Source organism: Sphaerodactylus townsendi, linkage group LG17 (genome assembly GCF_021028975.2).
Source record: "Sphaerodactylus townsendi isolate TG3544 linkage group LG17, MPM_Stown_v2.3, whole genome shotgun sequence".
NCBI lineage: Eukaryota > Metazoa > Chordata > Lepidosauria > Squamata > Sphaerodactylidae > Sphaerodactylus > Sphaerodactylus townsendi.
Genome location: NC_059441.1, coordinates 8,705,951 through 8,722,586, shown reverse-complemented (window position 1 = coordinate 8,722,586; position 16,636 = coordinate 8,705,951). Strand labels below are relative to the sequence as shown.

The following is a 16,636-nucleotide window of genomic DNA, read 5'->3' as shown; positions in this document are numbered from 1 at the left end:
GCTACAGGGGTCAGTGCTATCAGTCACAGACCAGGAAAGGGATTTAGGCGTCTTAGTTGATAGTTCCATGGGAATGTCAACTCAATGCATGGCAGCTGTAAAAAGGCAAACTCTATGCTGGGGATCATTAGGAAAGGAATTGAGAATAAAACTGCAAAGATTGTCATGCCCTTATATAAAACAGTGGTGCGACCGCACTTGGAGTACTGTGTCCAGTTCTGGTCGCCGCATCTCAAAAAGGATATTGAGGAGATAGAAAAAGTGCAGAGAAGGGCAACAAGGATGATTGAGGGACTGGAGCACCTTCCATATGAGGAGAGGCTGCAGCGTTTGGGACTCTTTAGTTTGAAGAGGAGGCGGCTGAGGGGGGATATGATTGAAGTCTACAAAATTATGCATGGGGTAGAAAATGTTGACAGAGAGAAATTTTTCTCTCTTTCTCACAATACTAGAACCAGGGGACATTCATTGAAAATGCTGGGGGGAAGAATTAGGACTAATAAAAGGAATGGGGGGGGGGGGGGGTGGGGGGGGGGGGGGGGGGGGGGGGGGGGGGGTGGGGGGGGGGGGGGGGGGGGGGGGGGGGGGGTGGGGGGGGGGGGGGGTGGGAATTGAAAATGCTGGGGGGAAGAATTAGAACTAATAAAAGGAAACACTTCTTCACGCAACGTGTGATTGGTGTTTGGAATATGCTGCCGCAGGAGGTGGTGATGGCCACTAACCTGGATAGCTTTAAAAGGGGCTTGGACAGATTTATGGAGGAGAAGTTGATTTATGGCTACCAATCTTGATCCTCCTTGATCTGAGATTGCAAATGCCTTAACAGACCAGGTGATCGGGAGCAACAGCCGCAGAAGGCCATTGCGTTCACATCCTACATGTGAGCTCCCAAAGGCACCTGGTGGGCCACTGCGAGTAGCAGAGAGCTGGACTAGATGGACTTTGGTCTGATCCAGCTGGCTTGTTCTTATGTTCTTATGTTCTTATGTTCTTATGACATGCCTCTGAAAATACCAGCTATAAAAACGGGTGAAATGCTCAGAGCTAAATCTACCAGGCCATGGCCGCACAGCCAGGAGAACCACAACAGTCAGATAACTGAGTCTTTTGATTAGCGAGTTCTTGATGCTAAAGGCAGTTCTGTATGTGTCAGTCAACAGAGAATCAACACCAGGATGCAGTACACAGCTGAAGTGTTTGAAATCTAATCTGGGACACCAGCCAATTGTTCCTTGATTTCCTGACTATAAATGTTAGTCTCTGATTATCTCTCAAAATGGGTCTTAAATCTTCTCTCTGTGGCCCCTTCCGCCCGATGCAGAATAATGCTCTTTCAATCCACTTTCAGTGCATTTTGAAGCTGGATTTTACTGTGCGGAATAGCAAAATCCACTTTCAAACAATTGTGAAAGTGGATTGAAAGTGCATTATTCTGCATGTGCGGAAGGGACCTGTAACTGATTGCCTTGTTTGGCTGGAAGGAGGGAGCTTTTTGTTAGGCACTGTTTTCCAATAGGAGACACTCATCCAGGAACACAATACAGGACGGATGCTAGAGTGGACGCAGTGTGTAGCGCTAAGGGGGCGTGCCCTGGGCACAGTTCCCCCTCGCTCTGAGTGAACTTGTTTTAAATCAAGGACATTTTATATCAAGTACTTAAAGACAAACATGTTTGAATTCTTTGGCTGCTGGACAATGATGATATAACTGTATGCAAGAAAAAATGCGATTCAGTAATATCTGGGAAGGGATGGGTGGGGAATAAGCTTAATTTTCTAATTCCACCCAGTCCCAAAAGTTCAGGAGAGACAGCACATATTAAACACACACGAAACACCTCAATTCCTTGTCCAGGGATGTTCCCTGTTTCCCCCTTTTGCCGGTTCCACCTTTGTCTTCTCTCCCTGCATTTTTTTTGTCGTTTTAGGGCTGAAGTTCTGCAGGAAAGAATTACCTGTGACTTTAATTTCTGTACAGAATCTACATGATTTAGGGACATTTAAGGAGTGGTAATAATATATTTGCCATTTTTCCACTGAACAGTTTGTATGTTCTTAGCTGGAATATAGTGCTGTGATAAACAGACTCTGTGGTTTTTCAGACCTAAGTTGTTTTTAATTTTCTATGTGATTTCTTAATATATTGTATTGTCGAAAGCTTTCATGGCCGGATTCAACTGGTTGTGTTGGGTTTTCCATGTTGTGTAGCTGTAGTCTGGTAGATCTTGTTCATAACGTTTCACCTGCATCTGTTGCTGGCATCTTCAGAGGTGTGTCCCAGAGAGAAGTCTGTTACACACTGTATCTAGTGCAGGGGTAGGGAACCTGCGGCTCTCCAGATGTTCAGGAACTACAATTCCCACCAGCCCCTACCAGCATGGCCAATTGGCCATGCTGACAGAGGCTGATGGGAATTGTAGTTCCTGAACATCTGGAGAGCCGCAGGTTCCCTACCCCTGATCTAGTGAGAAGGGAATGTTTAGTGGGGTATATATTGTCCATGTCCCAGAGTGGGGAACCAACCAGTAAGTGCTTGGGTGGAACTTGCTATGCAAAGGTGTGGTTGAGTGCATTGTATTGCGGGTGGGGTTATCAGTCCATTTACATTGGTAGTCGCATTTGCGCTCCCTGCAGCAGCAGCAGTATTGGTGAATGCAAATCCTGTGTCTGGGTGGATGTGACTATGTCCTATATATTGTTTGCTTGTCACAGTTATATCCCACCTTTCTTTCTCTTATGGAACTCAAGATAGCCTATGTCAGGCTCCCAGGTGATTTCCAGTCCAGATCCTGAACAGAAGCTTGTTTAGCTTCAACAAAACTGGTCCAACAAGCAGACTCTTTAGTGCCCCAGTGAAGAAGTTCAAATGGCTGAGTTCACACACCACACAAAATTGGTCATCCAGATGTAGGCCACTCACCCTCTGTGATTTGGTAGGTAGATCAGCATAGAGGTTGGAGTGTCAGCCTGGGATCCAGGAGACCTGGGTTCAAATGTGTCCGTGGAGACTTGCTGGGTAACCACGGGTCTGTCTTTCTCTACCATACAGGATGATTGTTATAAGGATAAAAACAGAAGAGGGCAGAATGGGGTTGTAACAGACCTTGGGTCTCCATTAGGAAGCAAAGCCAAGTATAAATATCTAAAAAATAAATAAGTCAAACAGGATCCAAGAAAACCATGATTCCAAGTTGGTTTATTAACCACACTTTTTTTTCTTAATTATCGTTTCAAAGATCATGGTGTCCATGCAGATCTTTTCCTATTGTCTTTCTCCTAGGTTAGTGACTACACATCAATATGCCCCTTTTCTGCGGAATTCCTGTTTTTTTATATATTGAATAACATTTTGAAGAAATCTTGTACCTTTTTGTCCAAGACTGTCCTTTTGTCCAAGGATGTGCCTTTACTTTCAGACCAGGTGCTCAGGAGCCGCAGCAACAGCAGGCCATTGCTTTTACATCCTGCATGTAAGCTCCCAAAGGCACCTGGTGAGCCACTGCGAGTAGCAGAGTGCTGGACTAGATGGACTCTGGTCTGATCCAGCAGGCTCGTTCTTATGTTCTTATGTTCTTACTATGCTCTGCATCAGCGCTGCTGACAGCAACAAACTAAGAGTCTTTCTGCTTCCCGCTACCACAAAAGTTGAAATAACACACACAGGGTACTTGAGTAGGCCAGGTACTGCTGTCCTCTAGTAGCTCCTTGCCTGGCTCTCCAGAATCCCTGGAATTTGTACCTGTCTCCTCAGACCTGGCAGCTGCTGTCTGGTGATATTACTATTGACTAGCCGCAGCTTTCCTCCCTTTTCAGACTGACCTAGGATCCCATTCACTTTTCTCCTGTCGCAGTCTAACTGTCTTAGACTCTTTCTAGCTGTTCTTCGAAGCCAGTAGCTGCACCTTACCCTATTCCAGATATGAGCTCATTCCAGACATTTGGACCATACCAGGAATTGGAAGCAAGTGGGAGAGACTGCCGCTGCTCCACCCTAGGATTCAGGCAGCAGGCAGCCTCCAGATGTAAAAGAGATGACTGAACTGTGTGAGATGATCAGAGTGTGTTCCATTACATGCCTTAAAACTTGGAGCAGCCAAGTTCCTGGCTGCTAGCAGTTCAGGTCTTTATTTAGACATGGCACACTAAGAGTTCTGCCCGTAGCTCTGAGTTATTTTTTTAGGATCCTAGTGGTCTGAATAACCCAGACTAGTCCACAAGAGCTTAGAAGATAAGTGGGGTCAGCCATGATTAGTATTTGGTTGGAGACCACCAACAAAGACTGGAGTTGTTATGCAGAGGAAAGCAATGGCAAACTGACTCTGCTCACCTCTTGCCTTGAAAACCCCATGAGGAGTCGCCATAAGTCAATTGCAATGTGAAGTCACTTAATTATTATATTTTTCAGGTGGCGCTTCATGGGGACCCAAAAACAGTGTAGTCAGTTCAGTAGACTATTAGTGCCTGTTACAAGTGCTGCCCAGTCCTGGACACTTTCAGTCAGAAATTCAAGCTTCCAAGTAACTTATCTTGATTTCAGTATGACTTTTGATAAGCTTCCAAGTAACTTCTCTTGATTTCAGTGTGGATTTTGATAAGGCTGCACATGATATTCTTGTTGACAAGTCGATAACATGTGGTTTGAAGAGGAGTGAAAAGTGGAGGGACTCAGGGACCAGTCCCAACCCAGAATTCCTTCCTGTGATGCCTCACTCTCCTTCAAATCTTTTCATATATATCATCTTTTTCATGACAGCTATTTCAATAATCATCCCCAAATCAAATCCTCTCTCTCTCTCTCTCTCTCTCTCTCTCTCTCTCTCTCTCTCTCTCGATAGATAGATAGATAGATAGATAGATAGATAGATAGATAGATAGATAGATAGATAGATAGATAGATAGATAGATAGATAGATACCCTGCTCCCCCAGCTGAAACAGGCTTAGAGCAGCTGCCTGTGGCTGTTGCCACACATCACAATTATACCGGGTTTGAACTGGGGTCTTACGTACCACATCTGATTGATCCCTGCTTCTTCTTCTGCATGGCTCCCTGCTTCTTCCCAGGAACAGAGTTAGGATGGGGAGGAAATGCTCCAGTTTTCTCCGTATGAGACCAAATTCTGTATTTAGTTTGGAAGCAAATCTGAGCATGCCCGGTGTTCCACAATCTGATTGGTTGTTGCTTTTGAGTGGCAGCTTGAATGAATGTCAAGCAGGGAGATCAGGTGGCTGGGCAGGAAAAATAAACCAATCCTGCTCCCAATTGGTTTTTGCATGGTAGCAGGCACAAGCAGGGTCACGCCAGGATTTAAAAAAAAATAACCTCCCAACTGGCAGTTTTTGAAAATCCCTGGCTAAGGTAGATATTGCAGGGCAACACCAGGGCAGGCTCGTGTTAGCACCAGGAACCGTGCGGAATTCTAGGCTACACAGGGAAATTTTTCTTGCTCACCCCGGGATATTTTGGCTGTGCAGAAACAGCCACATACATACAATATCAATACAAACATGTAGATACCACTTTTAAATTTTACCCTCCTCCAAGGATATCAAGAGGTTCCATATCCATTTTATGCTCATTGTGATCCTGTGAGAGGGTAATTTATGCTGAGAGTAGCTGACCTAAGGTCAGCTCTGTCTCTGAGTGAAGATTTAAACCTTAGATATCAGGACTCCGCCACAACATTTTAACACAAGTTTTTTCCCATTCTTCCTACATGACTTCTAAAGGGAGGCCAAAGACTTTAACAAAAGGCAACTATTAATTGTGTGGGGATTAGCAATGTCTACCGTGCAAATAAATAAGAAGAGCCAGCAGGGGGCAGGGAAGGGATCAGTTAGATAGAAATGTAAGATTAGAGGCCTTTCCATCCTTTTATGTCACCTCTTGTCTGTCCTTCGACTAATATCCTGCTTCTTCTTGGAAATAGATTCAAGATGGCGTCCGCGTCGGTGCTCGGCAGCAGAGCACCGCAAAAATTTGGACTTTATTTTTAAAATTCCCCCCACATTAACCTGAATTGAGGCTTTTGTCTGCTTTTAATGCATTTTGCAATCTTTGAGAAGAGAGACCTGGTGCCTCACGGCTTCCTCGGCCGACGGGAAGAGTGCAATAATCTTAGGACCAGAGAGACCTGGTGCCTGGCAGCTTCTTCGGCCGACGGGAGAGTGCAATAACTCTGGGACTCGAAGATTCTGAGGCTTTGAGATTAAGCTAAGACCTTATGACCCAGGACGACGGAATGCGGTATTTAGCCCTCCGTTTTCTTACCGGGCCCGTTCGCTCCGTCTGTGTCTGTGTCTGCGCTGGCGTTGGCGCCCTCGCGAGCGGTGGCGATGGGTGCCGGTCATTGAAGGACTTTCTCGGCACCCCTCTCACCGCGGAGCCTGCGGGCTGGTGCGCGAGTTTGGAGCCGGAGAGCTGTCGGTTGACAAGGGATCCCCCTCGCTCCGTCAGCAAAAGACCGGCCGAGCCGAGCGCCCCGCAGCCCCGCAGCTGGAGAGAGTTGGGGAGCCAGAGAAAAGTAGGGGGCAGCGCCCAAAGTCGGAACCAGAGGCGGAAACGGCGGCGGAGACGGCGGCGGAGCGCCCCGGCGGTGGCGACGCAGGTGACGGCGTCTCGGTGGGGCGCCCAGCGGCCGCGGAGACGTTGGCAGTAGGGGCCCCCCCACTCTTTGGGGGTGGAGGCCGGTGCCGGGGGACCGGTGGCAGCGATTCCCCCGGCCTTTTCCTTTTTCCAACATGGCCGCCGCCGGCTACTGCTGAGAAGAACTACCACGAAGTTCCCTGTTCAATAACATCATTGGCCGTACCAGGAGCGATATCACTCTCTGCCACAAGGTGGCAACAGAGTGTCTGATCCTGTGGCCAACTCTGGTATTACAAGAGTGGATAATTGAAGTTTTCTACCACTCCACAGACGTAACTTTCTATTCTACGGACAGAGCCCCGGATGCTGCTATAACAGCGGGTCTGACCCGGCCTGTGACCTTACAAACTAGTAGAGGCCCTGGCAACATACTGGGCAGCCGGACGTTCCCAGCGGAGTGGCTTGCTACACAGTGGGGAGCTACTGAAATTCGAGCATGTGGTACTTTCATTAATTTTCCTCAGTATATACACACCAGGTGTGAGAGAACTGGGTGTTTTATTTTTTGGACACTATACGTCCGCTGTGAGAGAGTTGGATGTTTTTATCTACTGATACTATTTATTTAGGACTGCTTGAAGGGGCCAGTGGCAGTGACCCCGGTTATTATTTGGTTATTATTAGGTACATTTGTTTGGCTCATCTTTTTAGTTTCATCCCATAATTCTCCTGATTATACGTAGGCGACTGGCTCAGGTGGTGTGAGCCCTGGATCCGCCGCCTATGTAATAGTTATTCCACCACAGGAGGACCTCTGTTATTATTACCCCCACTGATCCCACTGGGAACCCAGATGATAAGGAGGCCCCTTTGAGGAACGATCTCTCTTGGTCTTCTATCTAGCATCTTTCTTTTGTATTCTTTCTTTAATCTCGATTTGCTGTTGGTAACCAGGGTTACCTAGATCATTAATAGATTGTGTAATTATTGTTGGGTGTTAGCTGTATTTAGATTGTAATTTGGATAACTCCGGAGTTGTACCAGGGGTAGTTATTAGAGTTATACTAGAGCTAGTACTATAGCTAATTTGGCATAAGGCCAGATTGATTAGGACTGGCCTAGCTGGCTAATTTGGGGATTAGTCAGGTTTCTGGGAGGGAGGGAGGCTGGTAGAGTCATGGGGGCACAAACCTTGGGGCTAGGGATCCCTGTGTTGATGGGGCGGGGTAGATATTGCGGTAGGCGGCGGCCGTATGATAGAAGGCACATGAGATGCAATTATGCTGCGTCTGCCCTTCCTGACCTCTCCGACCTATCCAGCTTGATGGTGGTTGGGATCAGGGACACTCATAGCTTAGGTCTTTGGTGTTAATCAATGCCAGGTCCATCAATAATAAGACCATGGTACTCCGGGACTTCCCTCGGAGCCCAGCAGAGTGGACCTGGCATGTATCACTGAAAACCTGGAGTGCTTGTGAAAGGTGAGACCGTCGCCTTGAAGTCAGCCAGCCCGGGTTTGATGTGTATTCACCGATCCTGCGAACCCAGGGCGAGAGTGATGTTGCATTGTTCATCCGTGATTCTATCCCCTTCAGGGCAGCCCGTCCCAGAGGTCTCCGGCATAGAGTGTGTAATGCGGCTTGGAGTGGTTGGCTGGCGGAGAGGGTTGGCTGTTCTCCTAGTGTACGCGGATTGCGCCCTAAGCGCACGGGGAGACAACCTGCCCGGCGGACTGCTGGAGGTAGTGGCGGACTGGGCGTTGCGGTTCCCAGACTTATTGTCTTGGGGGGACTTCAAGCGTCCAACGCCGGCCGCTTGCCTTCTCATGTCACCGGCAACCCAGCGGACCTGGTGTCATCCATGGCGGCGGCCTTCATAGGCCTCTCCTTGATAAATTCTGGCCCCACCCATGAGGATGTCTGGAGCACACGCTGGATTGATCTTTGGGTCGGGGATAAACTTACGAGTGGTGCATCCTCTATTGATAGAGGTGCCATGGTCCGACCATTTTGCCCTGAAGGTCGGGTGGACTTGCGCACCAACCCGTCTAGGCTGACGAGGCTGATTTCACGCCCGCCCACGGAGACTCATGGATCCACTTGGTTTTCCTGAATGCTCTGCGGGACCCTGATCCCGCCCGGCACACTCGATGAGACAGGTGGAGGATTGGAACTCCCGACTCTCCGATGCCATCGATGTTGTTGCTCCCCGGCGTCCTCTTAGCCCCCGCTCTCGGCACGCTCCATGGTACACCGAGGGAGCTGCGCCCGTTATGGCGGGGGGCTTAGGCAATCTAAGGCGAGTGTGGAGGAAGTCGTGTGTGAAGCTCGCGCGAACATCTATAGGGCGCTTATGAAAGCCTATGAGATGGCGACGAAGGAGGCGAAGAGGACTTTCTTCTCCTCCTCTCTCGCGGCCGCTAGCTGTCGCCCAGCACAATTGGCCCCATTCATTATAATTACGGTCACTGACCTCCTTATCGGAGAGATCTTCAAAATCCTCAATTGGACATGGCTGTGAGGCATTTATGAGCTTTTTCGCGGATAAGATCGCGATGGCTCCGCCATGACCTTCCATCCGCGTTAGCTACAATGGTAGTGAACTGGAGACTCCCTTGCCGTCTTAGGGTCCTTGTTTGACCAGTTTTTCCCTGCTCTCTGGAAAGTGGCTGTTGACAGAGCCTTAGCTGCTGTTGAAGACCTACTACCTGTCCTCTGGATCCGTGCCGTCCTGGCTTGTAAAACCTGCGAGGCGGAGACTCACGACCCCATCTGTTGAGTATCATCAATGGTTCTCTTGAGCAAGGAACCTTCCGGATGGAGTTGAAGGAGGCAGTGGTCCACCCACTCTTAAAAGACCATCGTTAGATCCAGGAGATCTGGCCAATTACGCCCGTTCCGAATCTTTGGATTTCCTGGGGAAGGTAATGGTGAGAGAGTGGTGTTGGAGCAGCTTCAGGTTTTCTGGATGACACATGGGCTTTCGACCCCTTCCAGTCCGGCTTCCGTGCTGGGCATGGGGCCGGAAGACTGTTCACCGTCGCCGTCCACAGATACTCTCCGTATTCAGCTTCGACCAAAGGCCGGATCGGCTGCTGGTGCTGTTAGATCTCACCGCAGCGTTTGGCGGTGATGCGAATATGCGATCTTTTGGCCCACCGCCTGGCCGCCTCCAGTGCGGGGCACTGTCCTTCAGTGGATAACCTCGTTTCTCGAGGGGCGAATCAACTTAGAGTGAGTCGCGAGGGACCAAGCCTCGGAAATTACCCGCTTCAATGCTGCGGTGTGCCCAGGGGCATTATTGTCCCGCTGTTATTTAACTATCTACATCGCGACCCTTGCTCAGCTACAGAATGCGAGGTTTTGGGCTGATTTGCCATCGAATGCGCTGATGACAGCACACAGCTCATTCTGTTGATGGAGGGGCAGCCGCTTGCTTACGGCTCTACAGCACTGTTTTGGAGGCGGTTGCTGGTTAGTTGCGACTAAGAGCAGGTTAAAACTGAATCCTTCGAGGCGGAGATCACTCTGGCTTGGCCGTGAGGGATTTTCCAGCCGCCCGGTGTGGGAGGGGCCACATTGGCGCCGATCCCCTCCGTTCGCAGCCTGGGGGGGTCCACCTGGATTTGTCTCTCTCTCAGTATGGAGACCCAGGTGGCCCATACAACCCGGGCTGCTTTTCCACCTTCGTCAGGCCCGGCGTCTGGCTCCCTTCACTCTCAGAAGCGGACCTAGCCTCTGTGATCCATGCAACGGTCATCTCCAGACTTGACTATTGTAACTTCGGCTCTGGCGGGCCTTCCCTTCGCGTCCTGATCCGGCGTTTAAAACTGGTCCACCATGCAGCAGCACGTACTAGCTTACAGGCAGTGGCTTTTCGGGAACATATCCAGCCATGTGCTGCGGCAGCTGCATTGGCTTCCAGTAGAGTTCGGATCATTTTCAAAGGTGTTGGTGTTGACCTTTAAAGGCCATTGGCGGCCTGGGGCCATCGATATCTTCCGAGACAGCGTCACCCATATGTCCCTAAAGGCGGCCTCTCTCCGATCGGCGGAGAGCCAATTTACTGGTGGTCCCTGGCCCCTCGACAATCGCGGACTGGCCTCCACACCGCGGGCCAGGTCCTTCACAGCCCTGGCCCGGCCTGGTGGAGCAGCTCTTCCTCCAGCTGTCCGGGCCCTAGGGAGTTCTTGCAGAGATTCAGCGGGGCCTACCAAGGCCGAGACTGTTCCGCCAGACGCCGGAGGAATCCAGCCGCCAATAGTGCCCCGATATCGGCCCGTAACATCCGGGCCGCAAGGCCATCACTGTGACTGACCATGCAGCCGTTTATCGTAGGGAGGGAGGGATTTTATTTAATCGAGGCAGGCTAGAGCGCCAACTAACTAATTTATATCTTGAATTTTAATTTAATTTTGACTTAGGTCTGTATTTGATAAATATACTAGGAGATTTTATTGCTGTTTTTATATGTTATTTTAATTGTTATTCAACTGTATTGCCTACATGTTGTACACCGCCCAGAGCCCTCCGGGGATGGGGCGGTCTAAAAATCTAATAAAATAAATAAATAAATAAATAAATAAGTCACGTCTTCTCCTGCTTCCCTTTAGTCAGCAAGGCAGCTAGAGGCTACTCCTGTCTCTTAGCTTTCTTGTCCGCAATGTAGTTCTCTAATAAACCTTTAATTAGTGAGTCTGCCATTTCTCTGTGTAAGTACCACTCTGACAACAACTTGGTGATTGGAAATCTCCCTCTGCTTCCTTTGGAAAGTGACATCCTTTAACCAGAAGAAAAGGGACCTCATCAGTTGCGAGGTTAGCTGGATTGTAATCAACCTAGGGGGCTGCACTAATGAGGAGCTGAGAAGTGAATGCTTTTCATGAACATTTCGCTCTCTGTAAAAAGCACCCAAATTCTAGTCCAGCACACTAGCCACCACATCATGTTGGCCTCCTGTTCCCAGTCTAGAAGTGTGCATCTACACCTTTCAAAGTGACTGAGAAGGAAAGTTACTATACAGCGTATAGAGTCGATTCGTATTTGCTTCTGTGTCTGGTAGAGACTGTTCAGGCTTTTTGCTGAGGACATCTTGCCTCGCTCAGTGCCTTAGAATGCCAAAGCAAATATTCCCTCTGGCTTCTGCTATTTGCTGCTTGGGTTCTTCGAAGGCAACTGTTTAATCACAGATCGTTTAACTTCCCTGTTGTTTTCTTCCAGTCCTATGGTGGCTACGTAGCTTCATTGGCACTTGGATCTGGCACCGGGATCTTTCAGTGTGGAATTGCAGTGGCTCCTGTCTCCAGCTGGGAATATTATGGTATGGGAAAAACTCATAAATGCCAATCCGGGAAAGTAAAGTGCAAACAATGAATTTTGAAACACAGTACCCACTCTGGCAAAATTCACAGGATACCTAGGGGAAAAAAATCCTTCAAAGCACTCTTTCTTAATCAGATTCCTTATAATTCCATCTGCAGAGACGATCTTGCTCACAGAAAGACTAATTCATAATTATACAAAGAAGAAGAGTAGGTTTTTATACCCCTCTTTTCTCTGCCACGAGGAGTCTCAAAGTGGGTTACTATCGTCTCCCCCCCCCCATGCATCAGACACCTTGTGAAGTAGGTAGGGCTGAGAGAGTTCTGAGAGAACTGTGACTAGCCCAAGGTCAGTCAGCAGGCTTCATGTGTAGGAGTGAGAAAACAAACCTGGTTGTCTAGGTAAGAATTTGCCACACAATCATCAAAGCAGATAGTCAGCAGTATAAAAGAACTTTTTAAAAAAAGAAACACAAAAATCTATCCAGTTTCACTCCATTTCCTCACTCAGGGCCAAACAACATAATACCATGTCCCTGAATCCACCGCATGGAGAAGGGAAGGTGATTATAAGCCACTTTGAGCCTCATTGAAAGACAGAGAAAAGTGAGGTATAAAAGCCCACTCTTCTTCTAGCTGTGCTGGGTTAGCTATCCTGTCCCAGACTACATCTGCACATTGATGGATATTGTATGTAACAGCAATCATTCACAACTGGATTTTCTTGTGTAGACAAAACAAACCTGGTTGCAAATGACTGCTGCAGTGCAGATATGGCACAATAGCCAGTGATGTATGTCTGCAGGTTAGAAAATTGTGGCAGAGTGAAATAATAGAGGGGAATAGGACACATTTGATAGGATAATTTCAGAGGGACACGTAGTAATGGAGCTGGGTATTTATGTGGCTGGAGATCATACACAATTTACCTTCCTCCTTTTTGATACATTAGACCAACAAACATGATCTGTGTATTCATTTAACAAAGCTCTGTTTAGCTGAAGAGAGGGGGGAACTCCTAGCCCCCTCCTGCACATGCAGAATAATGCACTTTCAATCCACTTTCACAACTGTTTGCAAGTGGATTTTGCTATTATTCACGGTAAAATCCAGTTGCAAAGTGGATTGAAAGTGTATTATTCTGCATGTGCGGAAAGGACCTAAGATACGAAACAGATGAGAGATCGTATGTGGGGGACGGTATTCATAGGAGTGGTGTGCAAATACAGCAGGGCCATGGACTCATCTCTTCCACCCACAGATCTTTGAATCTGTATAAACTATCGAGCACACAACGTCTGCTTCTTGTGCCTTCCATAAAAATGATGCCCATGCAGAATCCTATTTCCATATAGAGAGTGCATCTCATTGGAAAGTCATTAGCGTGACTGTGTTTAAAAGGGAAAATGTCTGTAACGAATAAACCATAAGGCATTTGAGAATTTTAAGATTAAAAAACCCACACTTGCAATATATTACAGATTTCCTTCTCCCTCCTGATGTGTGAACCGAGAATGATGCTTGTGTTAGACAGCAAGACAGCTTTTAAATCCTCCTCATCCCATTACAACAATATGTTCACAGATGTAATTACTATTTTGCCCATTTTACAAGCCAAAAGGAGTTTGTTTGGGTGACGGTCCTCCATTTAAGATATTTCCTACCATGCACGTAGGTAAGGGGGGGGGGTTCTCGGGTTTGAACCCCCCCATTCATGTCCGAAGCTCCGCCCCTCCGTTTGTGGGTTTTTAAAATATTTTTGTGCTTTTTCGGTTTTTGGCCTGCAGGGGCGCATTATTTGGGCTAGCAGCACCAAACTTTCAGGGATTGTTTGGGGGACTCTCACAATGACACTACCCAGGTTTGGTGAGGTTTGGTTCAGGGGGTCCAAAGTTATGGACCCCCAAAGGGGGTGCCCCCATCCTCCATTGTTTCCAATGGGAGCTAATAGAAGATGGGGGCTACATCTTTGAGGGTCCATAACTTTGGACATCCTGAACAAAACTTCACCAAACCTGGGATGTACTATCAGGAGAGTCTCTTATTGATACCACCCAGGTTTTGTGAAGTTTGGTCCAGGGAGTCCAAAGCTATGGACTCCCAAAGGGGGTACCCCATCCCCCATTGTTTCCAATGGGAGCTAATAGGAGATGGGGCTACACCTTTGAGGGTCCATAACTTTGGACCCCCTGAACCGAAATTCACCAAACCTGGGTGGTAACATTAGGAAAGACTCCTAAAGATACCCTGAAAGTTTGGTGCTTCCAGCTTAACCATTGCGCCCCTGACAGCAGTCACCCCCCAAATTTCCCCAGATTCTCCTTTTAAATCCACCCCCTTCGGCATGGATTTAAAGGGAGAATCTGAGGTCCTCAGTTTAGAAGAAGAAGAGTTTGGATTTATATCCCCCCTTTCTCTCCTGTAGGAGACTCAAAGGGGCTTACAATCTCCTTGACCTTGCTCCCTCACAACAAACACCCTTGCTCCCTCACAACAAACACCTCCGAAAAGCTGTGACTAGCCCAAGGTCACCTAGCTGGCATGTGTGGAAGTGCACAGGTTAATCTGAATTCCCCAGATAAGCCTCCACAGCTCAAGTGGCAGAGCAGGGAATCAAACCCGGTTCCTCCAGATTAGAATGTACCTGCTCTTAACCACTACGCCACATTGAAAGTGATGCTGTTTCAGGGTGGGGGATAATCCACCACAAAACAGCATCATTTTCAATGTTGTTTAACTAGGGACCCCAGATTCTCCCTTTAAGGTGGATTTAAAAGGAGAATTTGGGCTCTCTAGTTTAAACACCATTGAAAGTGATGCCGTTTGGGGGTGGATTCCAGCATCACAGCGGCTGCCGGAGGGGGGGGGGGCGCAAAACTCAGATTTTGCACCAGGCTCCATTTTCCCTCTATGTCTCTGCCCAGAGGGGTGGGGCAGGGGAGGGCAGGGCAGGGGAGTCTGCCATCCCTGACCTCGGAGAGCTGCTTTTATAAGCGCTAGGCCAGGGGCGGGGCTTGGGGAGGTGTGACCATGCCCTAGGGGCGGGTGGGGGTGTGGCCCCCTCGAACCCCCCCCCATTGAAAATCTATACCTACGTCCCTGTTTCCTACTTGATATTTATGAGCAGTCTTATCATGCAACTGGCCCAAAGTACTGTTGTTTTTTCCCCTCCCCAATTCCCATAAACAAAGGAAAATACAAACTTCTGTAAATATGCCCGTGTATTATTCTGCCAAAGGTAAGTATTATTTAAGTCCTATTGATGTCAGTATGTTTTTTATACTTTTCTACTGAGATCAAAAAGATGTTAAAGTAATTATCTTTGGAAAGATTATGTACTTATTCACAGGCCTGTAATCGACTTTGGTCACAAGCCGCAGTGCAGTGGTTTGGACAAATAAAGCTTTAAAATAACTTAATCCATGTATCATCAAAGGCTTTCACGGCCGGAATCATTGGGGTGCTTTGTGGTTTCCGGGCTGTGCATTCTCTCCTGATGTTTTGCCTGCATCTGTGGCTGGCATCTATCAAGATGCGAGCCACAGATGCAGGTTAAACATCAGGAGAGAATGCTGCCAGAACACGGCCATACAGCCCGGAAACCACACAGCACCCCAACTTAATCCATGTTACATCAAACTACTTATTCCTCGGAATGGACAGCAAGGAGTAGTTGTAATCACCCCAGCGATATTTGCTCTTGTCTGTAATACAATATGTCTGGAATGTATAAATATATAAGGACTTCTTCTGCTTTTATTCCATATTTCAGCATCCATTTACACTGAAAGGTTTATGGGTCTTCCAACAGAATCAGACAACCTCAACCACTACACAGTAAGAATTCTGTAACTTTTTAAAATTGTGGCTTTTCTTTTGCCAGTTATCTTCAAATCCTGCCGCCCCCCCCCCACCTGCCCTCTGTCCTTGTTTCCGAACTATGTAAGGCATTGCGCCTCCCCAATCCATTCTATCATACTTTTTCAGTGGGGCTGATAATACCACAAGGGGACCAACACCAGATATCTCACCTCTCAAGTTCAGTTCAGATGACCTTTTCTGCACGTTGACCCATCATGCAAGAACAGGGTTTCCAATGTCCAGTGGAGCCTGGAGATCTCTGGTTATTACAACTGTTCTCTAGGGTCAGTTCACCTGGAGATCAGTTCACCTGGAGAAAATGGCTGCTTTGGAAAGTGGACTCCTTTCCCAAACCCCATCCTCCCTAGGCTCCACCCCCAAATCGCCAAATGTTTCCCAGCTGGGCTGACAACCCTACACAGGGAGGAAGAGCAGGCACAAGCACTCTGATGCTGCCCCCGTCTCTGAACAACCATCTGGCCATCGGCAGCGTGAGACCCCATGTATACCCCATCCCTGTGATCAGCAGTGGGGCTTAAGGACATTGCTGGCTATAGGAAATGGGTGTACACATCGGCACTACCTACCCGCAGTCACATTTGGCACATGAACAGGCAATCAAGGTGAAATGGGGCGAGGCTAGTACACTTAGTTAGGCCTGTTCTCACCGTGCAGTGAGTCAATGTGGGAGTGGCGGGGCTCATTTGTATTGAACTACTGAGTAGCAGGGTAATTCATTTATACCTCCACACTCTCTCCCCACTGGGGGCTCATGGCGGCTCACAACAGAGGCGGAGCTACCAGGGGGCCAGGGGGTGAGTGTTGCACAGAACACATGCCTGGGGGGGGCTGAAAATCACCACCCCA

At 48.2% G+C, this 16,636-nt stretch overlaps 1 protein-coding gene across 1 annotated transcript in view; it reads right to left on the bottom strand.

Annotated features, from left to right (window-relative positions):
• The window catches only part of RORA (RAR related orphan receptor A), a 293,221-nt gene that overhangs the window by 22,809 nt on the left and 253,776 nt on the right, over positions 1-16,636 (bottom strand). Inside the window, exon 4 of the mRNA XM_048481881.1 lies at positions 14,387-14,409. Coding sequence (XP_048337838.1) covers positions 14,387-14,409 — 23 coding nt within the window. The remainder of the gene's footprint in view (positions 1-14,386; positions 14,410-16,636) is intronic.